This window comes from Sus scrofa, chromosome 14 (assembly GCF_000003025.6).
Source record: "Sus scrofa isolate TJ Tabasco breed Duroc chromosome 14, Sscrofa11.1, whole genome shotgun sequence".
NCBI lineage: Eukaryota > Metazoa > Chordata > Mammalia > Artiodactyla > Suidae > Sus > Sus scrofa.
The window spans coordinates 125,591,668-125,618,692 of record NC_010456.5 but is presented as its reverse complement, the minus strand read 5'-3'; the positions used below and the strand labels follow the sequence as shown (position 1 = coordinate 125,618,692).

Sequence of the window (27,025 nt, the reverse complement as noted above, 5' to 3'; positions counted from 1 at the left end):
CTGCTATGTTCAGGACATAACAAACTTTAAAAAACAACATTTAAAGTAACATAACCGTATCCCAGAATAAAGTCCAACACACTAAAGAAAAAAAATAAAGTTGAATAAGCTACAAAAAACACAACATTGAGAATACTATCAAAAATAACCAAGTTCAAAAATCTGATTCATAATCAATAAAATATATATATATGCATTTATACATATGTGTGTATATATCCCAATAGAAACAGAGATAGAAATGGAAGACCAGTTGGGATGAGTAGAGAAGAAATTTTGGATAGTTATTAAAAGTATGCTCCAGGAGTTCCCATCATGGCACAGCAGAAATGAATCTGACTAGGAACCATGAGGTTGTGTGTTCCATCCCTGGCCTCGCTCAGTGGGTTAAGGATCCAGCGTTGCCCTGAGCTGTTGTGTAGGTTGCAGATGGGACTTGAATCTGGCTGTGGCATAGGCCAGCAGCTACAGCTCTGATTGGACCCCTAGCCTGGGAACTTCCATATGCTGTGGGTGTAGCCCTAAACAAAAAAAAAAAAAAAAAAAAAAAGGTATGCTCCATATACTCAAGACTACAGAGTAAAATGACCAAAAATTCAATATCCAAATATGAAAAATCAAATATACAAAATGAAAAATAAATTTAATAAGGTAAGCATAATCTTAAAGAATTAAGTTGGAACCCTATCTCACACCACACACAAAAATTAACTCAAAGCAAACCTTAAGAGCTAAACTTAAGAGCTAACCTTAAGAGCAAACCTTAAGAGCTAAACTTAAGAGCTAAACTTAAGAGCTAAAACTATTAATGTCAAAAAAAATTAACTCAAAGCAAACCTTAAGAGCTAAACTTAAGAGCTAACCTTAAGAGCAAACCTTAAGAGCAAACCTTAAGAGCTAAACTTAAGAGCTAAAACTATTAATGTCAAAAAAAATATATAGGTGAAAATCCTTGGGATTTTATTATACATGGTTTCACAGGCTTGACACCAATAGCATAAGAAAGGATAGAGAAAAAAAATTAAACATCATCAAAATTTAAAAGTTCTGTACTTCAAAGGGCACAATCAAGAAAGTGAAAAGACAATCCACAAAATGAGAGAAAACACTTGCAAATCAATCCCTGATAAGAGACTCATAATATATAAAGAACCCTTACAGTTCAATAATAAAGACAAATGCCCCAATTAAACAATGTGCAAAGAATCTGATAGACATTTCTCAAAAAAAAAGAAACACTAATAGCTAATAAACACATGAAAAGATGTTCAACATCATTAGCCACCAAAAAACCACAAATCAAAACTACAAGCAGATACCACTTCACACCCATGAGCATGACTATAATTTTAATTAAATGATGTGAGATAAGCAGTGCTGGAAAGGATGCAGAGTTAATTGCAACTCTTGTATGCTGATAGTGGTAAAGTAAAAGAACAGCTCTGAACAAAGCAATTCCTCAAAAGGTTAAACTTAGCTACCATTTGACCGATATGTTCCATTTCCAAAGTAATGAAAACATGTCCACACATAAACTTGTACATGAATATTCACAGAAGCATTATTTTAAAAGCCAAAAATTAGTAGGAGTTCCCATCTTGGCGCAGTGGAAATGAATCCGACTAGGAACCATGAGGTTGCGGGTTTCATTCCTGGCCTCGCTCAGTGGGTTAAGGATCCGGCATTGCCGTGAGCTGTGGTGTAGGTCGCAGATGCGGCTCGGATCTGGCCTTGCTGTGGCTGTGGCGTAGGCCAGCAGCTATAGCTCTGATTGGAACTTCCATATGCTGTGGGTGCAGCCCTAAAAAAAAAAAAAAAAAAAAAAAAAAAGACAAAAAGCAAAAAATTAGAAACAAATATTCATCAAATGATGAATGAATAAACAAATGTGGTATATTCATATAATGGAATATTATTTGGTAACAAAAATAAATGAAGTACTGCTACATTCCACAACATGGATAAACCTTGAAAACATTATGTAATGTGAAGGAAGCCAGTCAAAAGAGACAACAAGAGTATGACTCAATTGACATAAAATGTTCAGAATAGACAAATCCATAGGTGACAAGGGTAGGTGGGCATTTAATAGGCAGTGACTGCTAATAAGTACAAGGTTTCTTTGGGGGATGGTGAAAATGTCTTAAAATTGACTGGAGTCACGGTTGCATAACACTGTAAATATACTAAAAACCACTGAGTTATATGTACGCTTTAAATGGGTAAATTGTATGGTGTGATGGTTAGTCTTCTATGTGCCAATGAAGCTACTTTATGGTATGTTTGGTTATTACTCAAACACTAAAGACCGCCTCCTGGGTGTGCAAGGGAACTGCACACATGGTGGGACAGTCATTATGATGATGAGGTTATATTACATGGCACAGTTGGCGTTAGAAAAGATCATCCTGCATGGACTCAGTCAAAGGATTCCTTGAATGGAACTGGTTTCTACGTGAAGAAGAGACTCAAAGTGTGTATAATCCCATCTCAGTTGTTGACTCTACATTGCTAGTTTCAGAGACGGAGAATGTGGCAGAGAATGGGAGCATTCTTTGGGAACCAAAGTGGTCACTGGCCAACAGCCAACTAGAAAACAGTCACCAGAGCCTACAACTGCAAGGAACTGAATTGTGCCAACAATGTGAATGAGCTTGAAGCATATTTTTCTCTAGAGCTTCCAAACAAAAATCTTGATTTCAGCTTTTAGGATCTGAGCAGAGAAGGCAGCCAGGCCATGCCCCAACATCTGACACACAGAACTGCAAGCTATAAATGGATATCCCTTAAGCCTCTAACTTTGTGATACTTGGTTATGCTGCAACAGAAAACACTATCAAAATAAAGCACTGAAATAAAAACAAACTGCTATGGTTGCAGCTACACAAAGTAGAAAGTGGTAACCTACACAGCTCTAGAAATTAACAAAGGATCCTCGTAATAAGCACTAAACTATCTATTTCATAAGTCTGTTATTAGGTGAAAATGCTTAAGAATGTTATATCCTCTTGATGAATTCAGCCATTAATCTTTATGAGTGACCCTCTTTAGTCCAGGTAGTATTTTTTTGCTCTGAAATCTATTGGCCTGATATTAATGTAGTTAATTCAAATTTCTTTTGATTTGTTAAGCATGATATTTCTATTTCCATTCTTTTACTTTTACAAGAATATGTATCTTGGGAATTCCTGCTGTGGCACAGCGGGTTAGGGATCCAGCCCTGTATCTGCAGTGGTACAGGTTCAAAACCGAAACCAGCTCAGTGGGTTAAGAATTCAGCATTGCCACATCTGTGGTGTAGGTTGCAGATGCAGCTTGGATTCAGTCCCTGGATAGGGAACTTCCATATAGTGCAAGTGCAGCCAAATAAATACATAAATTGAATATGTCTTTTAACATTTTAAATGGGTATCTTATAGGCTGCCTTTGTTGTGTCTTGTTTTTTTAGCTAATATGAAAATCTCAGCCTCTTCATTGGGGTGATGAGAACATTTACATTTGGCATGATTATTGAAATGACTGATCTTAAATCTATCATTTTGCCATTAGTTAACTATTTCTCCCCTCTGTTCTGTATTCCTCTTTTGTTCTTTTCCTACCTTCTTCTAGATTAATTATTATTTCATTTTATCTGCCCTCTTGGCTTATTGCAATGGCTCTGTGTTATTTTAGTAGTCGGTTCAGATTAAATATACATTTATAAATGATCAGAGTTAACTTCAAGTGATATACTACCAGGTAGCATATGTATAAAAATTTTACAACAGTAAACTTCCATTTTCTTCACTTGGCCTTGAGCTATTGTGAACAACTTACTTCTACGTAAGAATTAAACCCCATAATACAATGTTGTCTTATTTGTCTTAAAAAGCCGACTGCCTTTATTACCTATGGAAATATTAGACAAAAAGCCTTTACCCATACTACTACCATTTCTTTCTTCTCAATTCCTTTGCGAGATCAGACATATCTGGAACAGCTTTCATTCAGCTTGGACTTATTCAGCATTTCTTATACTGCAGGTCCACTAGTAGTGAATTCTTACAGTTTTTAAGTCTGAAAGAGGCTTTATTTTACCTTTGTTTTTGAAAGATATTATCACTGAGCATTCTAAGTAACTTTTTTCTTTTGCTATTTAAGAAATGGTCCATTGTTTCCTGACTTTTATTTTTTCTGATGAGAAATCTGATCTCAGATTTATCTTTAGTCTTCTGTACATACTGAGTCTTTTTTCAGTGGCTGCTTTTATCTTTTTCTCATTGGTGTTAAGCAGTTTGCTTATTATGTGTATTAGTGTAGATTTTCTCATATTTTTTTGTGTGTGCTTAAGATTTACTGACATTCCTGCCTCTGTGGATTTACTGTTTTTATCAAATCTGCAAAAATACTGGCCATTATTTCTTCTACTTTTACTAATTTCATTCTCTCTCTCCTCCTTCAAAGTATCCAATTACAAAATATTAGGCCACAAGCCCCACAGCTTGTCCATTTTGTTTCACTTATTATTTTTTCTGTGCTTTCTTTTGGGCACTTCCTATTGCTTGTCTCTGATTATACAAATATTTCCTTTAACAATGTCTAATCCGCTATTAACCCTATTCAATTCATTTTTCATCTCAGAATATTTTTGATGTCAAATTCTACTTGGGTCTTTTTGTGTTTCTGTGACTGTGATATGCTCAATAATTATTTTAGTTTTTTTGAATATATGGAATATATTTATAATAATTGTCTCACTATCCTTGTCTACTTTTAACATCTTTTTCATTGCTAGGTAGGTTTCTGTTGAATTTTCTTTCTCATTATGGGTCATGTTTTCCTGCTTCTTTGCATACATGCTAATATTTTATTAGCTGTCAGACAGTATAAATATCAATTATTACATTTTTGGTGCTGGAAGTTTTTGTATTCCTACAAATATTCTTTAGATTTGTTCTGGAATTTGTCTAAGTTAATTGAAAACACGTTGATCCTTCTGACCATGTTACACAGGATCACCACAGCATTTAGTCTAGTGCTAAGTTTGCCACGTAAGTGAAGCAAAGTTCTTGTGAGTACTCTCCATGCGCCCCATGAATAATGAGGTTTTCCACACTAGCTGTTTAGAGCAGGCAGTTTCCAGTCCTATATGTTATTTGGTGACTATTCCATTTATTCCTTTCAGCCACTTCTGTCTTTCTACAGACTCAAGTAGTTTTCTACAATGATGTACTTAATTTTTAACTGAATACCAGAAGACAGCCCTCTACAGTTCTCCAGAGTTGTCCCTCTATACAAATCTCTCTTCCTTGGTACTTTTTTCCATGAAGTCTGGCTGCTTGACCTCTCTAGGCACTGAGCCGCATCTCCTCAACTCAGGGTAATCACCAAACTCGATGTTCTCCAACTGGACTGCCTCGTGCATACTTTCTCCAGGCATTAATCTAGGACAGTGGGAGGGCTCACCTCATTTGTTTCCTGTCGCTGAGGAATCAGTGCCCCTTGTTACCTAATCTCCAATGTCTTAAGAACGGTTTTTTTTTTTTTTATCAATTTTGTCCTATTTCTTAATTGCTTAGAGTAGGGGCACTTTGACTGATTCACTCTTAAAGTAACCAACCATCCCAGTTTGCCCAGGACTATCCTGGTCTTAGAACTGAAACAACTCCTCAGTCCTGGGCAAACCAGGACAGATGGTATCCCTAATCACTGGTACTTCATTTTGGCTTGAGGATAAGTTTCCTTTTTACTTTAAAAATATGTTTAAAAGATACCACCATTTTTAAGCAAAATAGTTGTACTATGGAGTTTATAACATATTGAAAAGCAATAATGTCTTAAATTATGCATGAAGTATAATATCATTTAAATGTAGATTGTGAAAAGTTAAAGATAAAAGTAAAACATAGAGCAAGCTCAAAAGAATGTAATATAGTAAATAAAATAACAAAATAAAAACAAATCATAAAATATGTTCAATTAATTTGAAGGAAGGCAAAAGAAGTAAACAGGAACAAAGAACAAATGAGAAAAGTAGAAAACAAATAACCAGATGGAAATTTAAGGCAAACATTGTTAATAAACACATTTAATTTAAAAGGTCCAAACACTCTAATTTAATGGCAGACGCCATCAAATTGGACCAAGTAGAAAGAACTTAATAATAATGCGCTGTCTTTAAGAAACACACTTTAAATATAACATAAAGTAAAAACATGAAAATAGGTATCATAAATATATTACTCTGAAGCAGTTCTCAAAGAAAAAGTTATAGGAGTTCCCGTTGTGGCTCAGTAGTTAATGAATCCGACCAGGAACCATGACGTTGCGGGTTCGATCCCTGGCCTCACTCAGTGGGTTAAGGATCCGGTGTTGCCTTGAACTGTGGTGTAGGTTGCACAAGTGGCTCGGATCTGGTGTTGTTGTGGCTCTGCCGTAGGCTGGAGACTAGAGCTCCGATTGGACCCCTAGCCTGGGAACCTATACATGCCATGGGAGCAGCCCTAGAAAAGGCAAAAAGACAACAATCAATCAATAAATAAATAAATAAAAAGTTATAACACTAAAAGTTTATATTAGAAAAAAAAATTATCAACTTTCTACCTTAAATAACTAGAAGAGCAAATTAAAAGCTATTTACAAGACCAATGAAACCTCTAGCCAGACTAATGAAGAGAAAAAAACACAAATTATCAATACTAAAAATTCAAGAGGAATTCCCAGTGTGGCTCAATGGGTTAAGAACCTAACTAGTATCCATGAGGGTGTGGGTTTGATTCCTAGCCTCGCTCAGTGGGTTAAGTAAGGATCCAGTGTTTCCTCAAACTGCAGCTCAGGTCACAGATGCAGTTTGGATCCCGGGTTGCTGTGGCAATTGCATAGGCACACAGCTGCAGTTCCAATTCAATCCCTAGCCTGGGAACTCCATATGCCATGGTGTGGCCCTAAGAAGACCAAAAAATAAATAAATAAATAAAATTGATTAAATTTAATTAAAGAGAGACTATCACTAAAGATCCTATAGAGAGTAGAAGAGTAAATTAAATATTATGAACTTTTCTGACAATAACATCTTACACGAAATAGACAAGTTTCTTGAAAGATACAAACCACCAAACTCACTGGAAAAAAGGGGGTGAAACTGAATAGCTTCAAATCTACTAAAAACAGAGACTTTGTAGTTAAAATTCTAAGAAAACTCCAGGCCCTGTCTGATATCTTCAGAGACAAGAATGTTTCTTCAAACGTTTTAGAAAAAGTTAATATCAATTCCACATAAACTCTTCCAGAAAACAGGAAACGAAATATTTCTCAATTCTTGAGACTGATATCAAACCAGACATTAAAAAAACTATAGATCAATATTCTCAATGACTTAAATGCAAAGATATTTAACAAAATTTAAACAAACTGAATCCAAAAACATAATAAAAGGATAACATGATGAGGAAGCAGAATTTATTCCAGAAATATAAGAATGGTTTGACATTTGAAAATCATTGAATATAATTAACCACATTAACAATAAAAACAAAAACTTTTATCATCAGCTCAACAGATGCATGCCTTTGGAAAAATTACACATCTGTTCATGATTTTTTTAAAAAAATCCTCAACTAGGAACATAAAGATACTTCCTTAAGCAGATAAGATATCTATGAAAAATCAACATCTATCATCATACTTAAAGATGTTAAAAGCTAAACACTTTCCGACTAAAACTCCCACTAATTCAATTTCATGTTGTCCTGTAAGTTCTACCTAGTGCGATAAGGAAAGAACAAATATAACACTATTGATAAGCAACTTAAGGAAAATCCTAAAGAATCTATAATAAAATTGAGATAACCAAGGTCACATAGTACAAGAGCAATATAGTAAAATAAACTACATTTCTATAAAACAGCAAATAATTTAAAATTAATGTCCTTTAAACACCATTCCAATAGCACGAAGAAACAATATAAAACTTCTTGGTAATGAAAACAATGGAGGATGCCTAGCTCTATAGCTCCCAAAATGTCCTCTAAAGAAGAAAAAGACAAGAAGGAAAAATAGAAAACTACCCCAAAAGTACACCCTCATTATAATCGGACAACAGGGAAAAAAAAAAAAAAAAAAAAAGGAAGAAATCCCATATGCTACTACCCCATTGCAAGAATTTGTGGTGAGCAAGTCCTCACCAAGATAAACCAGAAAAGAGGGGAGCAAGCAAGTTTAATGTTGATATAAAACCTTCTCCAGAAAGTGTAATTTTTTTCTCTTTCTTTTAGATTTTTATTTTTTCTATTATATTGATTTATATTGTTCTGTCAATTTCTACTGTACAGTAAAGTGACCTGGTCATACACACACACACAAACACACACAAGCACATTCTTTTTCTCACATTATCCTCCATCATATTCCATCACAAGTGACTAGATATAGTTTGCTGTGCTACACAGCAGGATCTCACTACTTATCCACCCCAAATTCAATAGTTTGCATCTACTAACCCCAAACTCCCAGTCCATCCCACTTCCTCCCCTTCCCCTCGGCAACCACAAGTCTGTTCTCCAAGAAAGAGTAAATCTTTAAGTATGAAAACATTAAACCAGAGTCTTTGCAGACCAGAGCATCATACATAAGAAGAGAGCTTAAAAGTAGGCACAGTTTGAAGTAGAAGTCCTGAACAGAAGTTTGGGGAGAAAAAATGCACAAATAACAAGAAAGGTGTCTCTTGGCAATGGGTAGTTAAGAAATAAAGAAATAATGCAGAAAAATTAAATTCCTTCAAGACAAAAAAGAAGCTACAAATTCAGAGGACACATGAAAATCAATCAAGAAAGTGAAAAGGTGATGCAGAAAGAAATAGACAGAAATGGAGAAGAACTAATATTTAAAACTATAATCCAGAGTTCTCTGGTGGTGCAGTGGGGGTTAACAATCCGGACTTGTCACTGCAGTGGTTCAGGTCACTGCTGTGGTGCAAATTTGATGGGAACTTATACATGCCACAGACAAGGCAAATAGAATAGAACAGAATACAATAGGATGGGACGGGACGGAACGGGACGGGACGGGACGGGACGGGACGGGACGGGACGGGACGGGACAAGACAGGACAGGACAGGACAAAATAAAATAAAAATTCCTTTGTGCTCTGATCCAGTCATTAGCCCCTACCCTCCTGATCTTTAATACCATAAACTAGTTTTGCCTGGTTTTGAAAGTTAAGTAAATTGAATCATAGAGAACGTCTTTTGTGTTTGGCTTCTTTCTCTCAACACTATTTGTGAGAGCATCCATACTGTTGCATGTAGTGGTAGTGTAATCATTCTTATGTTATGTATACCACTGTGTGGCATATCCATTTCTTTATTCACCCAACTGTTGATGACATTTAGATGATTTGCAGATTGGAGCTAATAAATAGTGCTGCTATGAATATTCTTGTACGTGTCTTCCAAGTGAATGTAAGTATACTTTCTATTGGGTCTAGTGATCCTAGACCAGGAGTCAGCAAACATTTTCCATAAAGGACAAAAGAGTAAATATTTTAGACACTGTGGGCACCGTCAAACATCTTTCCCTTCCTCCCCTCCTTTCTTCCTTTCTCCCTTCCTTCCCTCTTTCCTCCCTTCATGCTAGCTCTTTCCTCCCCTCCATCCTCCTTCTCCACTTCCACTTCATCTTTCTTTTCAACCTTTGAAAAATGTAAAACCATTCTTGTTCACAGACCATATAAAAAGAAGCCACAGGTTAAAGTTGACAGTAGACTGTCATTTGCCCATCACTGGGCTAGACATAGGAACCTTGAATCATGGGAGTATGCATTTGTTTAATTTAAATAGGTATTTCCAAACTGTTTTCCAAAGTGTTTAATACCATTTAGGCTCTCAAAAATAAAGTATACAAAATTTCTACCTGCTCTACATCTTTGCTAACACTTAAAATTATATTTTTCATTTTATAGATTCTAGCGCATGATTAGTGGTATCATTTTGTGATTTTAATTTCCATGTCCATCATGACTAAAGTTAAGGACTTTCTCAGATGTTTATTTGCCTATTGAATATTCTCTTTGGTGATGTATCTGTTCAACACTATTGGCCATTTTTCATTTGGGTTGTCTGTCTGTTTATCATTAATTTGTAATTAATACCAATTCTAAGTAAGAGGTTTTTGCTAGATATATGCATTGTAAAGATCTTCTCTAATTCTGGAGTTTGCTTTGTTCACTTTCTAAATGGTGCTTTTTTTAAGAATAGGATTTCTTAATCTTAGTATAGTACAATATATCATATGTTCCTGTATAGCTAATCTTTTGTGTTCTATGTAAAAAGTCACTGCTAACCAGAAACTGCTTTAGCTTCCACATTTACATCCACAATCTGTCTGGAATTAATTTTTTGGGTAAAATGAGGTAGGGCCTAGATGCAATTCTTTAGCTGTCATTATTATTATTATTATTATTATTATTATTATTTTGCCTTTTCTAGGGCCACTCCCACAGCATATGGAGGTTCCCAGGCTAGGGGTCGAATCGGAGCTGTAGCTGCTGGCCTACACCACAGCCACAGCAATGCAGGATCCAAGCTGCATCTGCGGCCTACACCACAGCTCACGGCAACGCTGGATCCTTAACCCACTGAGCAAGGCCAGGGATCGAACCTGCAACCTCATGGTCCTAGTCGGATTCGTTAACCACTGCACCACGATGGGAACTCCAGTTGTCATTATTCATTGAAAAAGTCATCGTTTTTCCCACCACACTGGCAATGTTATCTTTGTCATAAATCATGGGATCACATATATGTAGATCTGTTTCTATAATCTCTATCCTCTCTCACTGTTTTATTTGTCCATTCTTACACCAATTCCACATTGTGTTAATTATTATAAATTTATCACAGATATTGGTAACTGGTAGTCATATGAATTTTTATTTTACCTGTTTTCTTCTTATTTTCTGACTGCTCAACAGAAAATAAAAATATCAGCCACCATCTGGATATGAGAACTCCAGAGGCAAATTTTAATTAAAATTTTCCATTTATTGACTAGGAAACACTCACTCCTCATGTCACAGACAGATTCCCTACCTAGTCCCTCAAAAAAAAAAAAAAAAAGTGGAATATTAGGGGGTCCATCCTTCCCTCCTGAAATTCTGGCCTTACACAACTTTCAATGAAGTTCCGTGGGGTCTAATGCCCACAGCAAAGAAGGAAGGAAGGAAGGAAAGAAAAAGAAACACAACTTTCCTCACATACCAAGAGACTGGGAAATCATATAACTCCTCTAACTCTCAGATGATAAGATTTGCCCTATTTGAACACAAATAACAAAATGCATATCTAACAAAAGCACTATTTTATATTTGGAAAAGACTGCATTAATTGTGTATGTGTCAATATCCCCGAGGTATAATAACATTTTTAAGTATTTCCTCTCCCTTTCTCCATTTTCCCCTTCTGAAGCTCCTATTAGGTATTTGAAAGTTCTCAGTCTATCCTTACTGTTAACAGCTTCTTTTTCATATTTTCCATCATTTTATCTATTTTTCCTGTACTTTGGATTATTTCCTCATATTGATCTTCCATTTTGTTAATAATCCCTTCCACTAAGTATGATCTACTGGATTTCTAATGTCAGTGACAATATTTTTCACTTCTAGAAGTTTCTTTTAATTATTTCTCTAAACTGCTATATCTTTAAAAATTTTTTCTTTTCAAATAATTTTAAATTTATAGAAGAAATGGGCATAACATTCCTGTGTACACATCACCCAAATTCCCAAAATATTAGTATCTTATATAACCATGGTATATTTATCAAAATTAAGAAATTAACTTTGGTACTATTCACCAAAGTTCAGATTTCATTTGGACCTCATCAGTTTTGCCAGGAATGTCATTTTTCTCTTCCATTATCCAATCCAGGACAGAACACTGCATTTAGCGGTCATGGCTCCTTAGCTTCTTACAATCAATGACAGCATCTCAGTCTTTCCCTCTCTTTCATGATTTTGTTTTGGAAAGTGCTGGTTAACTATTTGTAAAATGTCCTTCAATTTGGTTTGTCTGACATTTTTCTCATGACTAAACTGAGTTATACATTTGGAGGAAGAACACAACAGAAGTCAAGTGCCCTTCACATCACGTCACATCAGGAGGTACATACTATTACCGTGACATTACTGGTGTCGTTAAACTTGTTGAAGGTGATGTTGACTTACTTTCTCCACTGTGAAATTTAAAAAAGTTTCCCCTTCCATACTCTATTCATTAGAAGTGAGTCACCATGTCCAACCCACACTTAAGGGGAGAGAAATTAACCCCCGCCCTCTAGCAGAAGGAGTATCAAGGTAGTTGTGGACATGTTTAAAACCACCACAGTAGTTAATAAATATCTTTGAGACAAATACCTGAAAGCTATACCCATATATCTTGTTTCTCCTTAAAATTTCAGCCACTGATTTGAACATTCTTAAACAGATTATTCTTATAGCATTTACTACTGTGGGGGTTCTAACAGTAATTTTTTTTTTTATTTTGCTCATTCATTCCACATTTATTATTTGGAATTTTTCAGTATGGAATATTTATCAATTCTTACCTGTTTATTATTTACTCAATCATTTAAATCAGTATAGAATCATGGATATGTATTTTGTTATTTGGGTCTCAATCCAATCCAGTCATTATTTTTTGCCCAGATTTGACTCATTAAGAACACTTGCAGGGTCGCTTTGACATGTTCTCATTTTTTTTTAGTACTTTCTTACTTGCTGGCACTGAACAATACTTTCAGGCTCACCTTGTATTCTCCCTGCCCCAGCCCTAGAATCAGCCATTTCTCCAGAGAAATGGAAAATGGTATTTAGAAACCAAAATATGGGTACTGAATGTGCTCATTGTTATTGGTATATCATGGTTTCTAGGACCTCTTTAGAAAACAGAACTAGAAAATATACATATATACACAAATAAATGTGTATATATATACACATATATATATATATAAATACACTATGTATACACATATATCAATATTGACATCTGACCATGTATATATTAAAATAAAATTGAATTCATGCTTTTACCCTAAACTAATACCACAGGGTTCTTTGCAGTCTTCACTCTGCATATTTTGTACTTCTTTCTCTGACAATGGGAAACCTGGCTCACATTAAGCACAATTAATTTATATATTTATCCAAAACTAGTAAACATACAAAGTACTATGAGAATTGTTAACCTGTGTTATGTGCGAAACAAATTTACCAATCAGAATATAACGTTTATACAGTTTTTTTTACCTCTAGTTTTACAGTATCCATCAAAACACTGTTTTCCAAGGTTACTTAGCTCAGCTCCTTTTTTTGACAAGGTTATGACATTTGTAATGCAGTTAAATTTACTAATCAGTTTTCATCGTAGGATCCCTTAACATCCTGGTTGACTTTTTTTCACTTTGCAGTCAGAAAAGTTCACTCGTTGTGGTATATAGTATGGGTCTGACAATGGCATAGAGTCATTATCAACTACACCAGTATCATAAAGAACATTCCACAACCTAAAAAGTTCTATTTTGAGACCCCCTAAAGGCAATCTCTTTACTACTTCTTAAAAGTAAGTGATCTCTTTTCCATCCCCATGGTACAACATAGAGCCTTTCTATCTGGCTCTTTCACTAAGCAAAATGTATTCAGCCATGATTCAGCCATGCTGCTGTGTGAATCAATGGTTTGTTCCTCTTTTTGGTTTTCATATATTCCAGAGTCTATGTAGAAGGTATTGCTGCACTCTCTGACATCAACATCATGAATATTTTCTCAGGTCAGTCTCCCAAAGCAATAGAAATTAGAGCAAAAATAAACCCATGGGACCTCATCAAACTGAAAAGCTTTTGCACAGCAAAGGAAACAAAAAGACAACTTTCAGAATGGGAGAAAATAGTTTCAAATGATGCAACTGACAAGGGCTTAATCTCCAGAATATATAAACAACTTATACAACCCAACAGCAAAAAAGCCAATCAATCAATGGAAAAATGGGCAAAAGACCTGAATAGACTGTTCTCCAAAGAAGATATACAGATGGCCAACAAACACATGAAAAAATGCTCAACATCGTTGATTATAAGAGAAATGCAAATCAAAACTACCATGAGATACCACCTCACACCAGTCAGAATGGCCATCATTAATAAATCCACAAATAACAAGTGCTGGAGGGGGTGTAGAGAAAAGGGAACCCTCCTGCACTGTTGGTGGGAATGTAAACTGGTACAGCCACTATGGAGATCAGTATGGAGATACCTTAGAAATCTATACATAGAACTTCCATATAACCCCACAATCCCACTCTTGGGCATATATCCGGACAAAACTCTACTTAAAAGAGACACATGCACCCGCATGTTCATTGCAGCACTATTCACAATAGCCAGGACATGGAAACAACCCAAAAGACCATTGATGATTGGATTTGGAAGAGGTGGTATATATACACAAGGGAATACTACTCAGCCATAAAAAAGAATGACATAATGCCATTGGCAGCAACATGGATGGAACTAGAGAATCTCATACTGAGTGAAATGAGCCAGAAAGACAAAGACAAATACCATATGATATCACTTATAACTGGAATCTAATATCCAGCACAAATGAACATCTCCACAGAAAAGAAAATCATGGACTTGGAGAAGAGACTTGTGGTTGCCTGATGGGAGAGGGAGGGAGTGGGAGGGATCGGGAGCTTGGAGTTATCAGACACAACTTAGATTTACAAGGAGATCCTGCTCAGTAGCATTGAGAACTATGCCTAGATACTCATGTTGCAACAGAACAAAAGGTGGGGAAAAAAAATGTAATGTATACATGTAAGGATAACTTGATCCCCTTGCTGTACAGTGGGAAAATAAAATAAAATAATAACAATATAAAAAAAAGAAGGTACTGTTGCACCATACGCCACATTCCCTTAGTCTTTTGGTTTCAGGGCAGCACACTGCCAGTGCCTCACCTAAAGCAAGTTCAACAGTATCTCCCTACTTTTCTGCCTCAGAATGTTCACTGATATCAGGATAAGTTCAGCTATTAATCAGATATTTCAGCACAGCTCAGAAGTACAATAGCCCAGAGGCATTGCCTCAACCAGCAGTGGAAGAGAGTTAGTGGATAAATGCCCCACCCTCCCAGGCCCTCAGTTGGTTAACTCAGAAGAGCATTCTTCATAGGTCTTCACAGGTCTCTGGTGGGTCAAGTTCAAATTTCCCAATATATTAGCCAACTTAATCTCCCTTCTCTGAAATTCTCTATTCCCTCACTTGTGATTCCAAGGTTCATTTCCCAAATAAACTATCTCATCCAAGTCTCTGTGTTAGAATGTTACCTCTTCTGAAACACAATTTCCCCAGACAGCCCCACGATTCACTCCCTCAACTATCTTAGGTTTTTAATAGTCATTACTTCTCAGTGAGATCTTCCCTTACCATTCTATTTTAAATTGCAAGCTTTATCCCCCTTCCTTGCTTACTTAATAGCACTTATCACCATCTAACTTCATATAGGCATATCCATGTGTGTAATTTATTTTATTAATTTCAATTAGAACACAGGCTCAATTAATGCAGTGATTTTAGTATTAATTTTTAATTGTTACGTGTCTAGCACTTAAAACACTCTTTGCACATAGTAGGCACTCAATAAAATATGTTGAATAAATTAATTTTTCAAGAAGGTTGATTTATTGATATAAGAACAGACTTCCTATTTTAAAAACCCTAAACACTTTACTGGCATTCAAAATTGAATGGTAGCGAATACCAAAGGACAACTTGTTCTATCATGGATATTATACAGAATAGTCCCATACATAGCATGAAGCTTGACTGGATCTTCTGAGTTGCCTTTGAATTCTAAGATATTATAATATTATAAACAATAAAAGATTACACTACGGGGTAGAAATTAGGTATGAAGACAATACTGCTTCCTTTTAACAGTTCACATGAAACCAAATCTAATAATGACATGTTGTGTATCTGGTTAGCCTATTTAATGATTCCAAGCATAATACCACATACACAACAAAGAGGAACATAGGAAATAATTTTTTCAATCTTTTAAATTTGAGCCTAATTTTCATTGTTTTTTTAATAAATCTTATTTATAACAGGAAAGGAAAAATAATTCTTGGTGTTCTTAAGCAGAAACTAAAATGCTTTCATCACGTTCCTATTACCTGGACACTGGATAAAGGACCACTCATAGTTCTTCTCTTTAGGACAAAGACTGGTGTCAAGAGCCATCTCATTATTATGCATTCCAACAAGCTTCATTGGCCCCCGAGAAGACCCTTCAATGCAGTGTCCTCTTCCTGTATTACTGGGATCATTGCACCATCCACACCCAGGCTGTTCCAAACATTGTCCACAGGTTCTCAATCCAGAGCAATTTTGAGCTGCATGGCAGGAACATTAACAAATATGTTATATGAGTTGATATTCAAATAGAATTGAAAGCTAATGGAAAATAGGAACCAAAAAAAGGACAGTCAAAGGTCATCTATAGTTAATGTAAACATCTTTTGTAGAGATAGCAATTACTTTAAAAGCAAGAAAAACATAAACAAAAAGGAGATGAATGGGCTGACGTAAGAGTGAAAAAGGTTTGGTACCATGATATGGAGAAAAATGAAGTCACCCCTTAAAGACTGCTGAGAACTTTGCCAGTATTAGGGCCTCCTGGAAACTGATTCAGGGGCCTAAAGATCACATTTACTATTGTCTGTGATGTAGAGCAATGTTGGCTGTTATTGTCCTGTCAGTGAGGACCTGCAAAGAAAAATATGCATCTATCTGTGAATGTCCAGTGTAAATGAGGCCTATATGTTTCCTGAGATGGCTGAACCCCATGTGGACTGTCTCTCATAGATAATGCTCTTCCCAAGGCCCCAAAGTACTAGTATTTATTATCATCTGATGAGTATACTCAATCTCAAAGAGTAAAACTGAATGGGAATATGGAAACTGGATACTCTGCTTTAGCAGGCAACTCTCTCTCTCTGACTTTCAGGGATGCAAAATATCACAAGACTCCTCAATGAAGTTCAACCTGTTTTGTTTAAATGACGCCTGCGCACTTCAACAAAGCCTATAAATACTGTGATGGCTTTTCCAAGGAGGAAGATATTGCAGTCTGCCATCATATTCACAATAGCTGTGATGTGATGATTCAGATTTTCAATTATCAATCACAGTATCCTATATTGGCCTGAGACTTTATTTTTACTGATATTTTGCTAGAAAAGGCACACTTTGTCTTGGGAATAGTTTATCCATAGAAGATAGTGCATAGGTATAAAGTACTGTGGGTGATGTCTTCTAGTCACATGCTAGAAAAACCTCGGAGGGAAAAAAAAAAAAAAGTGGACTTCTGACAGGCTCAATTTCACTGTTGCAATGGCAATAACTTAATTGCCACTCAGTGTTTTAATATTACTAGAGACCAAAATGTCCCTCACATGGCTGCAAATAAGAATGGCCCAAGCTTCTCAGCAAATATCAGAAACTCAATATAGTAGATTTTGCCGGGCTAATAGAATATTGGATTAAAGAATTCATCAATTACAATATGGTTTGTTGTTATGAATTTCTTGAGTGCTGAGCATTTCAGAGACTGGATGTAAGAAAGTAAAGAATGCCTAGCATTTCTTATATCCCCTTAATAGTAAATATAAAAGGAAGAATATTCTTTGATTCACTGAACACATATGATTAATGTTAACCCCATAAATAATTCAATGATATGAACATACTTTTTTACAAAATTTTTTCAGCAATATATAGTGTTAAACAACACTTCATTTAAAATATCCTTAGATAACTGAACATTTTATATGTTACCATAACTTCCTTAGACTTTTCGCTTTGAAATATTTCTCCTATATATATATGATTGTAGCTGGTCCAGAGTATTGCTGGCTTGATAATTCTAATTGTCTTCAAAACTATACTGAGTTGCTATGAAATCAATGAGAAATAATGGAAAACATCATATTAGGTATGCCATCTTGACATTCCAATTATTTACTATCATGTAATGAACTAAAATAAATCTTTAGTAAGTCTCACCCAAAGTAAATCTAGGCTTTCTATGATGTATTCATATCTCCTAGGAAAGTAAACTTCAATTTAGGATTATCTTTTTAAGAAATATAACCAATCAAATGTCTTGACAAACCATAATGTACAAATTAAACCTAACCTATTCTCAAATACAACATTCTTGTTACTGATTTTCAAATAGCTGGGGAAATCTTAGATGAAAGAATCCTGGGTTTCTTACACCGAATTACAAGCTAAGGTTCTGTTTATGTATCAGTTTTATGCTTTAATATGAGTAACAAAATCTCATGTTCAGAGTAACATTCTATTCTCTTAGATTTTATTTTAGATATGAAATTATTACATAAAGTAAGGCAAGTTTGGTGAACTGCTAAAAGATTAACAAAATATTTATTATTGTGTAATTTAAACTAAAAAACTGAAAACCTCTAATGTTTTTCTTTTTCTTACAGAAAACAATAACACAGGAAAGCTTTGGTAGGCTGTGCTATTTTCATAAGTTATGGATAGAGACTGTGTATTAGCTACAAGTAACTAGAGAAATTTTATTTTATTTTATTTTATTTATGGCTTTTGAAACATTAACTTGTAAAATATTCAGTGTGATTTCTGAAATGTGTAAGAATTTGAAAAAAAAATCAGTCTGTAGGAAATTAGGCACAAATTATTACTGGAAACTTGTGATTTCCAATCCAGCATGGAGGCAGCTTAGAAGTCACCACTTTATTCTAATAAAAAGAAAAAAGCAGCAAATACTGAAACACCAACAATGCTTCTTAAATCCACCAGAGAAGTGAGGCCACAGGGCAAACCAGAGTACCCAAAATGGGAGACAGACAGCAAAATACAGAGAATCGTGATTTACTGGCATAGAAGCTTCTGCAGGATCCAGTCGCATGGTAAGAAAACCCGTACTGGGAGTTCTCATCAGGACTCAGGGGTTAAGAACACGACTAGTATCCATGAGGATACGGGTTTGATCCCTGGCGAGGGTTAAAGATCCAGCGTTGCTGTGAGCTGTGGTGTAGGTCACAGACGCAGCTTGGATCCGTGTTACTGTGGCTGTGTTGCAGGCCAGCAGCTGCAGCTTCGATAGCCTGGGAACTTCCATGTGCCGCAGGTGTGGCCCTAAAAAGGAAGAAAGAAAATCTGAAATGTAACTAGTGAATTGTTGGAAGCTCTGTGTGGACAATTCTGAGAGTTCAGATCTGCAAGGACCCAGTTATGTGAGAATCCACACACACGTTTTTGTGACTTTTACTCCAGAAGCTCTGAAAGGTTCTCACAGCAAAGAGCGAAGAAAAACTCCCTTGTACTTGTAGCACAGGGAGGGAAAAGAGAACCACTTTGAAATATGCCAGAGCACCATTCTTAAAAATGACTGAAGAAAACAACAGAGCCGTACTGCTGGAGTTTTATCAGAGCCTAGCTGTTCCAGTTAGAGAAAAATACTTAACTCCAGTCTGCTCTAGCATTCCTTATGGGGTAAGAGAAATATGCAACTACAACTCCCTCCAGCCATCAAGTACCACCTAAAGAAGGGGAAAAAAATTGAGAAACACAAGCGAAATTCAAAGCACAGTACAGGGCACAGGCTCATCAACAGGCTGAGATGCAATCATAGGCCAGGAGAATACTTCCCCTCCCTGACACCCTACTACTACATCATTAAAGGCCTATTTACAGCAGTTTCTTTTACTCCTACATCATTATCTGTCCATCAAGGAAAAAAACTACATGAAATACCAAAAGGCAAAAAAGTGCAATCTGAAGAGACAGAGCAAGTATCAGACCAGACATGGGAGGAATGCTGGAATTTCAGACCAGGAATTTAAAACAACTATGATTGATAAGCTAAAGACAGCAGACAAGAAGAGATGAGCTGTGGAAACACAATGATAATAGTTTCTAGAATATAACGTATAAGAAAATCTAGATGACCATGGGTTTAATGAGGATGTTTCAGTTTGACAAGAAAAGTACAATTTGTAAAAGAACTGATAAACTAGACTTTGCTAAAATTTCAATTTCTGCTCCACAAAAGATACTGCCAAAAGAATGAGTAGACAAGTCATAGAATGTAAGAAAATATCTGAAAAATACACATCTGATAAAGGATTATATTTCAAAATATACAAAGAACTTTTAAAACGATAATAAAAAAACTAATTTTGGAGTTCCCTTCATGGCGCAGTGGTAACGAATCCGACTAGGAACCATGAGGTTGCGGGTTTGATCCCTGGCCTTGCTCAGTGGGTTAAGGATCCGGCGTTGCCGTGAGTTGTGGTGTAGGTCTCAGACGCAGCTAAGATCCTGCGTTGCTGTGGCTGTGCGTAGGCCCGGCTGCGCTCCTTCGACCCCTACCTGGGAAACTCCATATGCCATGGGAGTGGCCCAAGAAATGGCAAAAAGACCAAAAAAAAAACCTAATTTTTAAAAATGGACAGGGGAGTTCCCGTCGTGGCGCAGTGGTTAACGAATCCAACTAGGAACCATGAGGTTGCGGGTTCGATCCCTGACCTTGCTCAGTGGGTTAAGGATCCAGCATTGCCATGAGCTGTGGTGTAGGCTGCAGACGCGGCTCAGATCCCATGGTGCTGTGGCTCTGGCACAGGCTGGCAGCTATAGCTCCGATTCGACCCCTAGCCTGGGAATCTCCACATGCCGTGGGAGCAGCCCAAGAAATGGCAAAAAGAAAAAAAAAAAAAAAAAAAAAAAAAAAGGACAGGGAAATGGGGAGGTACAAGATAGGGATATGTGATTAAGAGATATAAACCATGTTGTATAAAATACATAAGCAATAGGATATACTGTATAGCACAGGGAAACGTAGCCATTATTTTGTAATATTGTTAGTGGAGTATGATTTATAAAAATATTGAATCACTATGTTGTATACCTGAAACTAATACTGTAAATCAACTATACTTCAAAAAGAAAAAAATGAAACGGGCAAAAGACCTGAACAGACTTCTCATAAAAGATACAGATGGCAAGTTCGAAAAGATACTCCACATCATTTGTGATTAGGGGACTGCAAACTAAAACAATGAGATACTATTCTACACCTATTAGAATGGCCAAAAACCAAAACACTGACAATACCAAATGCTCACAAGTATGTAGAATGTGAAGAAACAGGGAATTTGACTCATTACTGGTGGAATACAAAATACAACTACTTCAGAAGACATTTGGGGGGTTTGTTCTCATTTATGAAGAAAACTTTCCAAGTTTCACTTAGTAAAAAAAGAAAAAGAAAAAACCTCAATTGATCATTGAAATAACTTTCTAAAAGTAACATAAAACTTAGACCATTTCTAATACAGTTTTATTTATAACTATAAAAATGGTTTTAAAGACTTACTACTGTCAAATGTAAAGTGAATAACTAGATACATGTAGTACAAAAATCTAAGTCTAATGCATATAATCCATACTAAAAAGATATAAAGTTAGAGGCAAAACATGATAAAACCATTGTTCAGAAGCTGACATCTTTGAAATGGTAACACTCTGATGCTAAAAGCACTTGGATTTTGGGCAAGCATGTCATCTTCATTACTATTTTATTTTCTGGCATTTCCTCGCTGCCTAATAAATGTTGGTTAAAAACATAAAAAAGAATTAAATGTAATAGAGAAGGGGTTGTTTTTCACAAAAAGTGGGTCACAGCCAAGTAAATACTAATTCCAAAAAACACAAGGGCTCCTTAAGGCAAAGTAAAATGCCCCTCTTCCCAGTAAGAAGGCACAGGGCATATAGTTTTAAAAGCTGTGGAACAAAAGTAACTGCTAATAGACATCATCAGCTCAAATGAGCTATATATAGCCACAGGGAAGGTAAATGTGACAACAGACATAACAGTGAAAGAAAGACCTATGGAAATGAAAAATCCAGCAGACTAGACTAACTGCTCAAGGAAAAAAACTGCAGAAATAAAAAATAAGACTTTATAACAATCAAGAAAACAAAAGAAGTAAAAGATCAAAAAAAGAGATGCCAAAGCAAGACTGAAGAACTGACCCTTGTATGTCTAGCTGACAACCTCACCAGCAGTAGTAATCATTATTTAGTCCAGCAGCAGTAAAAATGCAGTTCATGCCTGTGTTCAAATAGTTAATCATGTTTAATTTACCTTTCAAAAATGGACTTTCAACTTTTACAGTAAATTACAAGGTTCTCAAAAAAATCACTTTAACTGGATAAAAAGCTCCAAATTTAAAAAAAATAAAAAAAAATAAAAAAGGAAGAAATATCTGAATTTCACTTAGCAAACAAAGATATGGAAAACACAAATACATTTTGGAGATATGGAGCTTGGAGGTGAACCAAGATGACAGAGTAGGAGAACATGGAGCTCACCTCCTTCCACAAACAAATTAAAAATGTATCTACAAGTGGAACAACTTTCACAGAAAAACCAACTGAAACTAGCACAATATCTCTTATACAACCAAAGCTGTAAGAAAGATCTCCAAATAACTGAGTAGAACAGGGGAGAAAGGGCATTGGGAGAGAACTGGCGCTGCTAGGAGCAATCTGTGAAGGAATGAGGGTATGCACAAGCAGATCCTTGCTGTGCAAAGTCCTCTTGCAAGCTGGGAGGAGCACCAAGACAGATAGAGGGACTGGAAGAGCCCAAACTCTATTCATGAGGAACGTGAGCCTGCTGGCTTCCTAGCAATCAGGGCATAGAGAGACAAATGCTAACAGCTGCCATCTCACTGGACTTCTACAAAGGAAAAACCAGCAACCTAGGATACTCCACTCAGCAAGAATATCATTTAGAATAAAAGGAGAGATAAAGAGTTTCTCAGACAAGCAAAAACTAAAAGAATACAGTAATACTAAACTCAACCTAAAAAAAAAAAAATTGAAAGGTCTTATCTAAATGGGAAAAAAGCAAGAATCTATAGGAAAGGAAAATCACAACAAGAAAGACAAAAATATAACAGAATTGAAGATCAATTAAATAATTCACTACATAGATGAAAAAACAAACTAAAATTTTTGTAAAAGCAATTATAGGAGTTTCCACTGTGGCACAGTGTGTAAAGAATCTGACTGCCACAGCTGGGTCACAGCAGAGGTTTGGGTTAATCTTCAGCCCAGTGCAGTGGGTCAAAGGATCCAGTATTGCCACAGCTGGAGCAAAGGTTGAAACTAAAGCTCAGATTCAATCCCCAGCCTAGTAACTTCCATATGCCAAAGGTGTAGCCATTAAATAATAATAATAATAATAATAATTATTATTATTATTATTATAACTACAATTAACAGCAAAAGGATAAACATGAAGATATAAAGTAGAAGATCAAAATCACAAAATGTGGGGAAGAGGAGTAAAAAGAATGCAGATTTTTTAGAATGTATTTAAACTTGTATGGGGATGTCTAAAGCAAGTAGATATGGTTTAAGAGTTATGGTTTAACATACTTGAAAACCAGGATAATAACAAAGTAAAAAATACAATAAATTCACAAAAATAAAAAGAAAGAAACTTAAACATAATACAAAAGAAAACCATCAAAACACAAGTGGAAAAACAAAAAGAAATTAACACAGAACTACAAAATCAACTACAAAATGGAAAACAATGTTTAAAATGGCAATAAATGCATACTTATCAATAATTACCTTAAATGTCAGCAGATTAAATGCTCTGGTCAAAACACAGACAGTGGCAGATTGGAGTAAAAATCAAGAACTTATAATATACTGTCTACAAGAGACTCAGTTTAGGGTATAGTCCAAATAAACAATGAACATACACATAGATTGAAAGTGAGGGGTTGTCCATGCAAATGGAAACGACAAGAAAGCAGGGCTAACAATGATCATATCAGACAAAACATAGTTTAAAACAAAGTGCATAAAGACAAAGAAAGATACTATATAATGGTAAAGGGATTGAAAAAAGAAGAGGATGTTACAGCTGTTAATATATATGCACCCAATATAGCCACACCTAAATACATAAAACAAATACTAACAGACATAAAGTCAAAAATCAAAAGAAATACAATAATAGTAGGAAATGTTAATACCCTTCTGACATAAATGGATACATCTTCCAGACAGAAAATCAATAAGGTAACAGAGAACCTAAATGACACATAGAACATTTGGACCTAATTGATATCCACAGGACATTACATCCAAAAAAAACCGTAATATACATTATTCTCAAGTGTGCATGGAACGTTCTCTAGGACAAAACACACACTAGTAGGCAAAACAAGCCACAACAAATTTAAGATGACAGAAATTATTTCAAACACCTTTTCTGACCACAATGGCATGAATCTAAAAATAAATGACAGAAAAGAAAATGGGAGGGAAAAAAAAATTATCACTTCATGAAGACTATGCTACAAAAAACACCAATGGGTCAATAAGGAAAGCAGAAAATACTTCAAACAAATGACAATGAAAACACAACCTTACAAAATCTATGGGAAGTAGCAAAAGCAGTTTTAAGAGGGAAGTTCACAATGATGTGGGCCTTTCTCAAGGAACAAGAAAAATCTCAAATACGGAGTTCCCGTTGTGGCACAGTGGTTAACAAATCCGACTAGGAACCATGAGGTTGAGGGTTCGATCCCTGGCCTTGCTCAGTGGGTTAAGGATCCAGCATTGCTGTGAGCTCTGGTGTACGTCGCAGATGCAGCTTGGATCCCACATAGCTGTGGCTCTGGTGTAGGACGGTGGCTACAGCTCCAATTCAACCCGTAGCCTGGGAAACTCCAATTGCCATGGGAGTGGCCCAAGAAATGGCAAAAAGACAAAAAAGAAAAATCTCAAATAAACAACCCAACCTACCACCTAAAAGAATTAGAAAAAGAAGAAAAAGCAAACCTCAAGCCAGCAGAAGGAAGGAAGGAAATAGTAAAGATCAGAAAGGAAATAAATAAAATAAAGATTTAAAAAAAAAAAAAACAGTAGAAAAGATAGATAAAACCAAGAACTGGATTTTGAAAAGATAAAAAAAAAAAAAATTGAAAAACCTCTAGCCAGGCTAACCATGAAGAAAAGAGAGTATCCAAATAAATGAAATAAGAAATGAAAGATGAGAAATAACAACTGATACTGCAGAAATACAAAAAGTTATAAGAGAGTAAGAGAAAAAGTCAGATAAATATGAACAGTTATATGCCAACCAATTGGGACAACCTAGATGAAATGGACAAGTTTCTAGAAATATATAGCCTATCAAATTTGAGTCAAGAAGAAACAGATAACTTGAACAGACTGATCACTAGAAGTTAAATAGAATCTGTAATTTAAAAAATACTCTCTGCAAACTAAAGTCCAGAACCTGATGGCTTCACTGGGACATTCTACCAAGCAGATGAAGAAGAACTCTTGCCAGTCCCCTCAAACCATTCCAAAAGCTTGAAGAGGAGAAAACACTCCCAAGTCATTCTATGAAGTCATCACCACCCTGATAGCAAATCAAATAAAGATACTACAAAGAAAGAAAATTGCAGGCTAATATCTTTGATGAATATGGATGTAAAAATTCTCAAAAAAAACAAACAAACTAGAAAACCAAATCCAACAATACATAAAAAAGAATCATATACCACAATAAAGCCAGATTCATTCCAGGGTTGATAGTTCAACATATGCAAATCAATCAATATGAAACATCAGATCAACAAAAAAGGACAAAAACCACATGATCATTTCAACAGATGCAGAAAAAGCAGTTGATAAAATTCAACATCCATGATAAAGACTCTCAACAAAGTAGGTAAAGAGGGAACATATCTCAATATAATAAAGCCATTTAGAACAAATCCACAGCCAACATAATAATCAATGGTGAAAAGCTGAAAACTTTCCCACTAAATTCAGGAACAAGACAAGCATGGCCACTTTCACCACTTCTAGTCAACATAATGTTGGAAGTCCTAGCCACAGCAATAGATAAGAATTGGAAAGAGGAGGTAAAATTGTCACTATTTGCAGATGACATTGTACTCTATATAGAGAATGATTTGTAAATACGCCACACAAAAACTATGAGAACTAATAAATGAATTCAGCAAGGCAGTAGGATAGAAGATTAACATACAGAAATCCGTTGCTTTTCTTTATACTAACAATGAAATATCGGAAAGAGAAAGTGAAAAAAAATCCTGCTTAAAATTGCATCAAAAAAATAAAATAAAATACCTAGGAATAAACTTAATCGAGGAGGTGAAAGACCTATACACGGAAAACTATAAAACACTGTAAAGGAAACTGAAGCTGATTCAAAGAAATGAACAGATATCCCATGCTCTTGGATCGGAAGAATTAATATTGTTAACATGACCATACCATCCAAAGAAATCTAAAGATGGAATGTGATCCCTATCAAAAGGACCATGATATTTTTCACAAAAGTATAATAAATAATCCTAAAATTCATACAAAACCACAAAAGACCCAGAATTTCCAAAGCAATCCTAAGGAAAAAGATCAAAGCTGGAGGCACAACTTTCTCAGACTTCAGAAATTCCACAAAGCTATAATAATCAAAATAGTGTGGACTGGCACAAAAACAGACACATGGAACAGAACAGAGAGCCCAGAAATAAACTTACACACATCTACTGCCAATTTATCTATGACAAAGGAAGCAAGCATATAAAATGGAGAAAAGACAGTCCCTTCACAAGTGTTGCTGGGAAAACTGGACAGCTACATGTAAATCAGTGAAATTAGAACACTCCCTTAGATCACATATAAAAATAAACGCAAAATGGTTTAAAAATCTAAATATAAGACATGATAGTATAAAATTCCTAGAAGAGAACATAAGGAAAACATTCTCTAACATAAATCATAGCAATATTTTCTTAGAGCCATCTCCCAAGGCAAAAGAATTAAAAGCAAAAATAAACAAGAGGACCTAATCAAACTTACAAGCTAC

General features: G+C 35.5%; 1 protein-coding gene across 3 annotated transcripts in view; it reads right to left on the bottom strand.

Moving 5' to 3' along the window:
• ATRNL1 (attractin like 1) overlaps positions 1–27,025 on the bottom strand; it is a 776,870-nt gene that overhangs the window by 564,713 nt on the left and 185,132 nt on the right. For all 3 annotated transcript variants that reach the window (XR_002338976.1, XM_021074415.1, XM_021074416.1), the window contains exon 18: positions 16,215–16,433. Coding sequence is in view for 2 of the 3 variants with exons in the window: in XM_021074415.1 (XP_020930074.1) it covers positions 16,215–16,433 (219 nt within the window). In the remaining variant the exon portion in view is untranslated. The remainder of the gene's footprint in view (positions 1–16,214; positions 16,434–27,025) is intronic.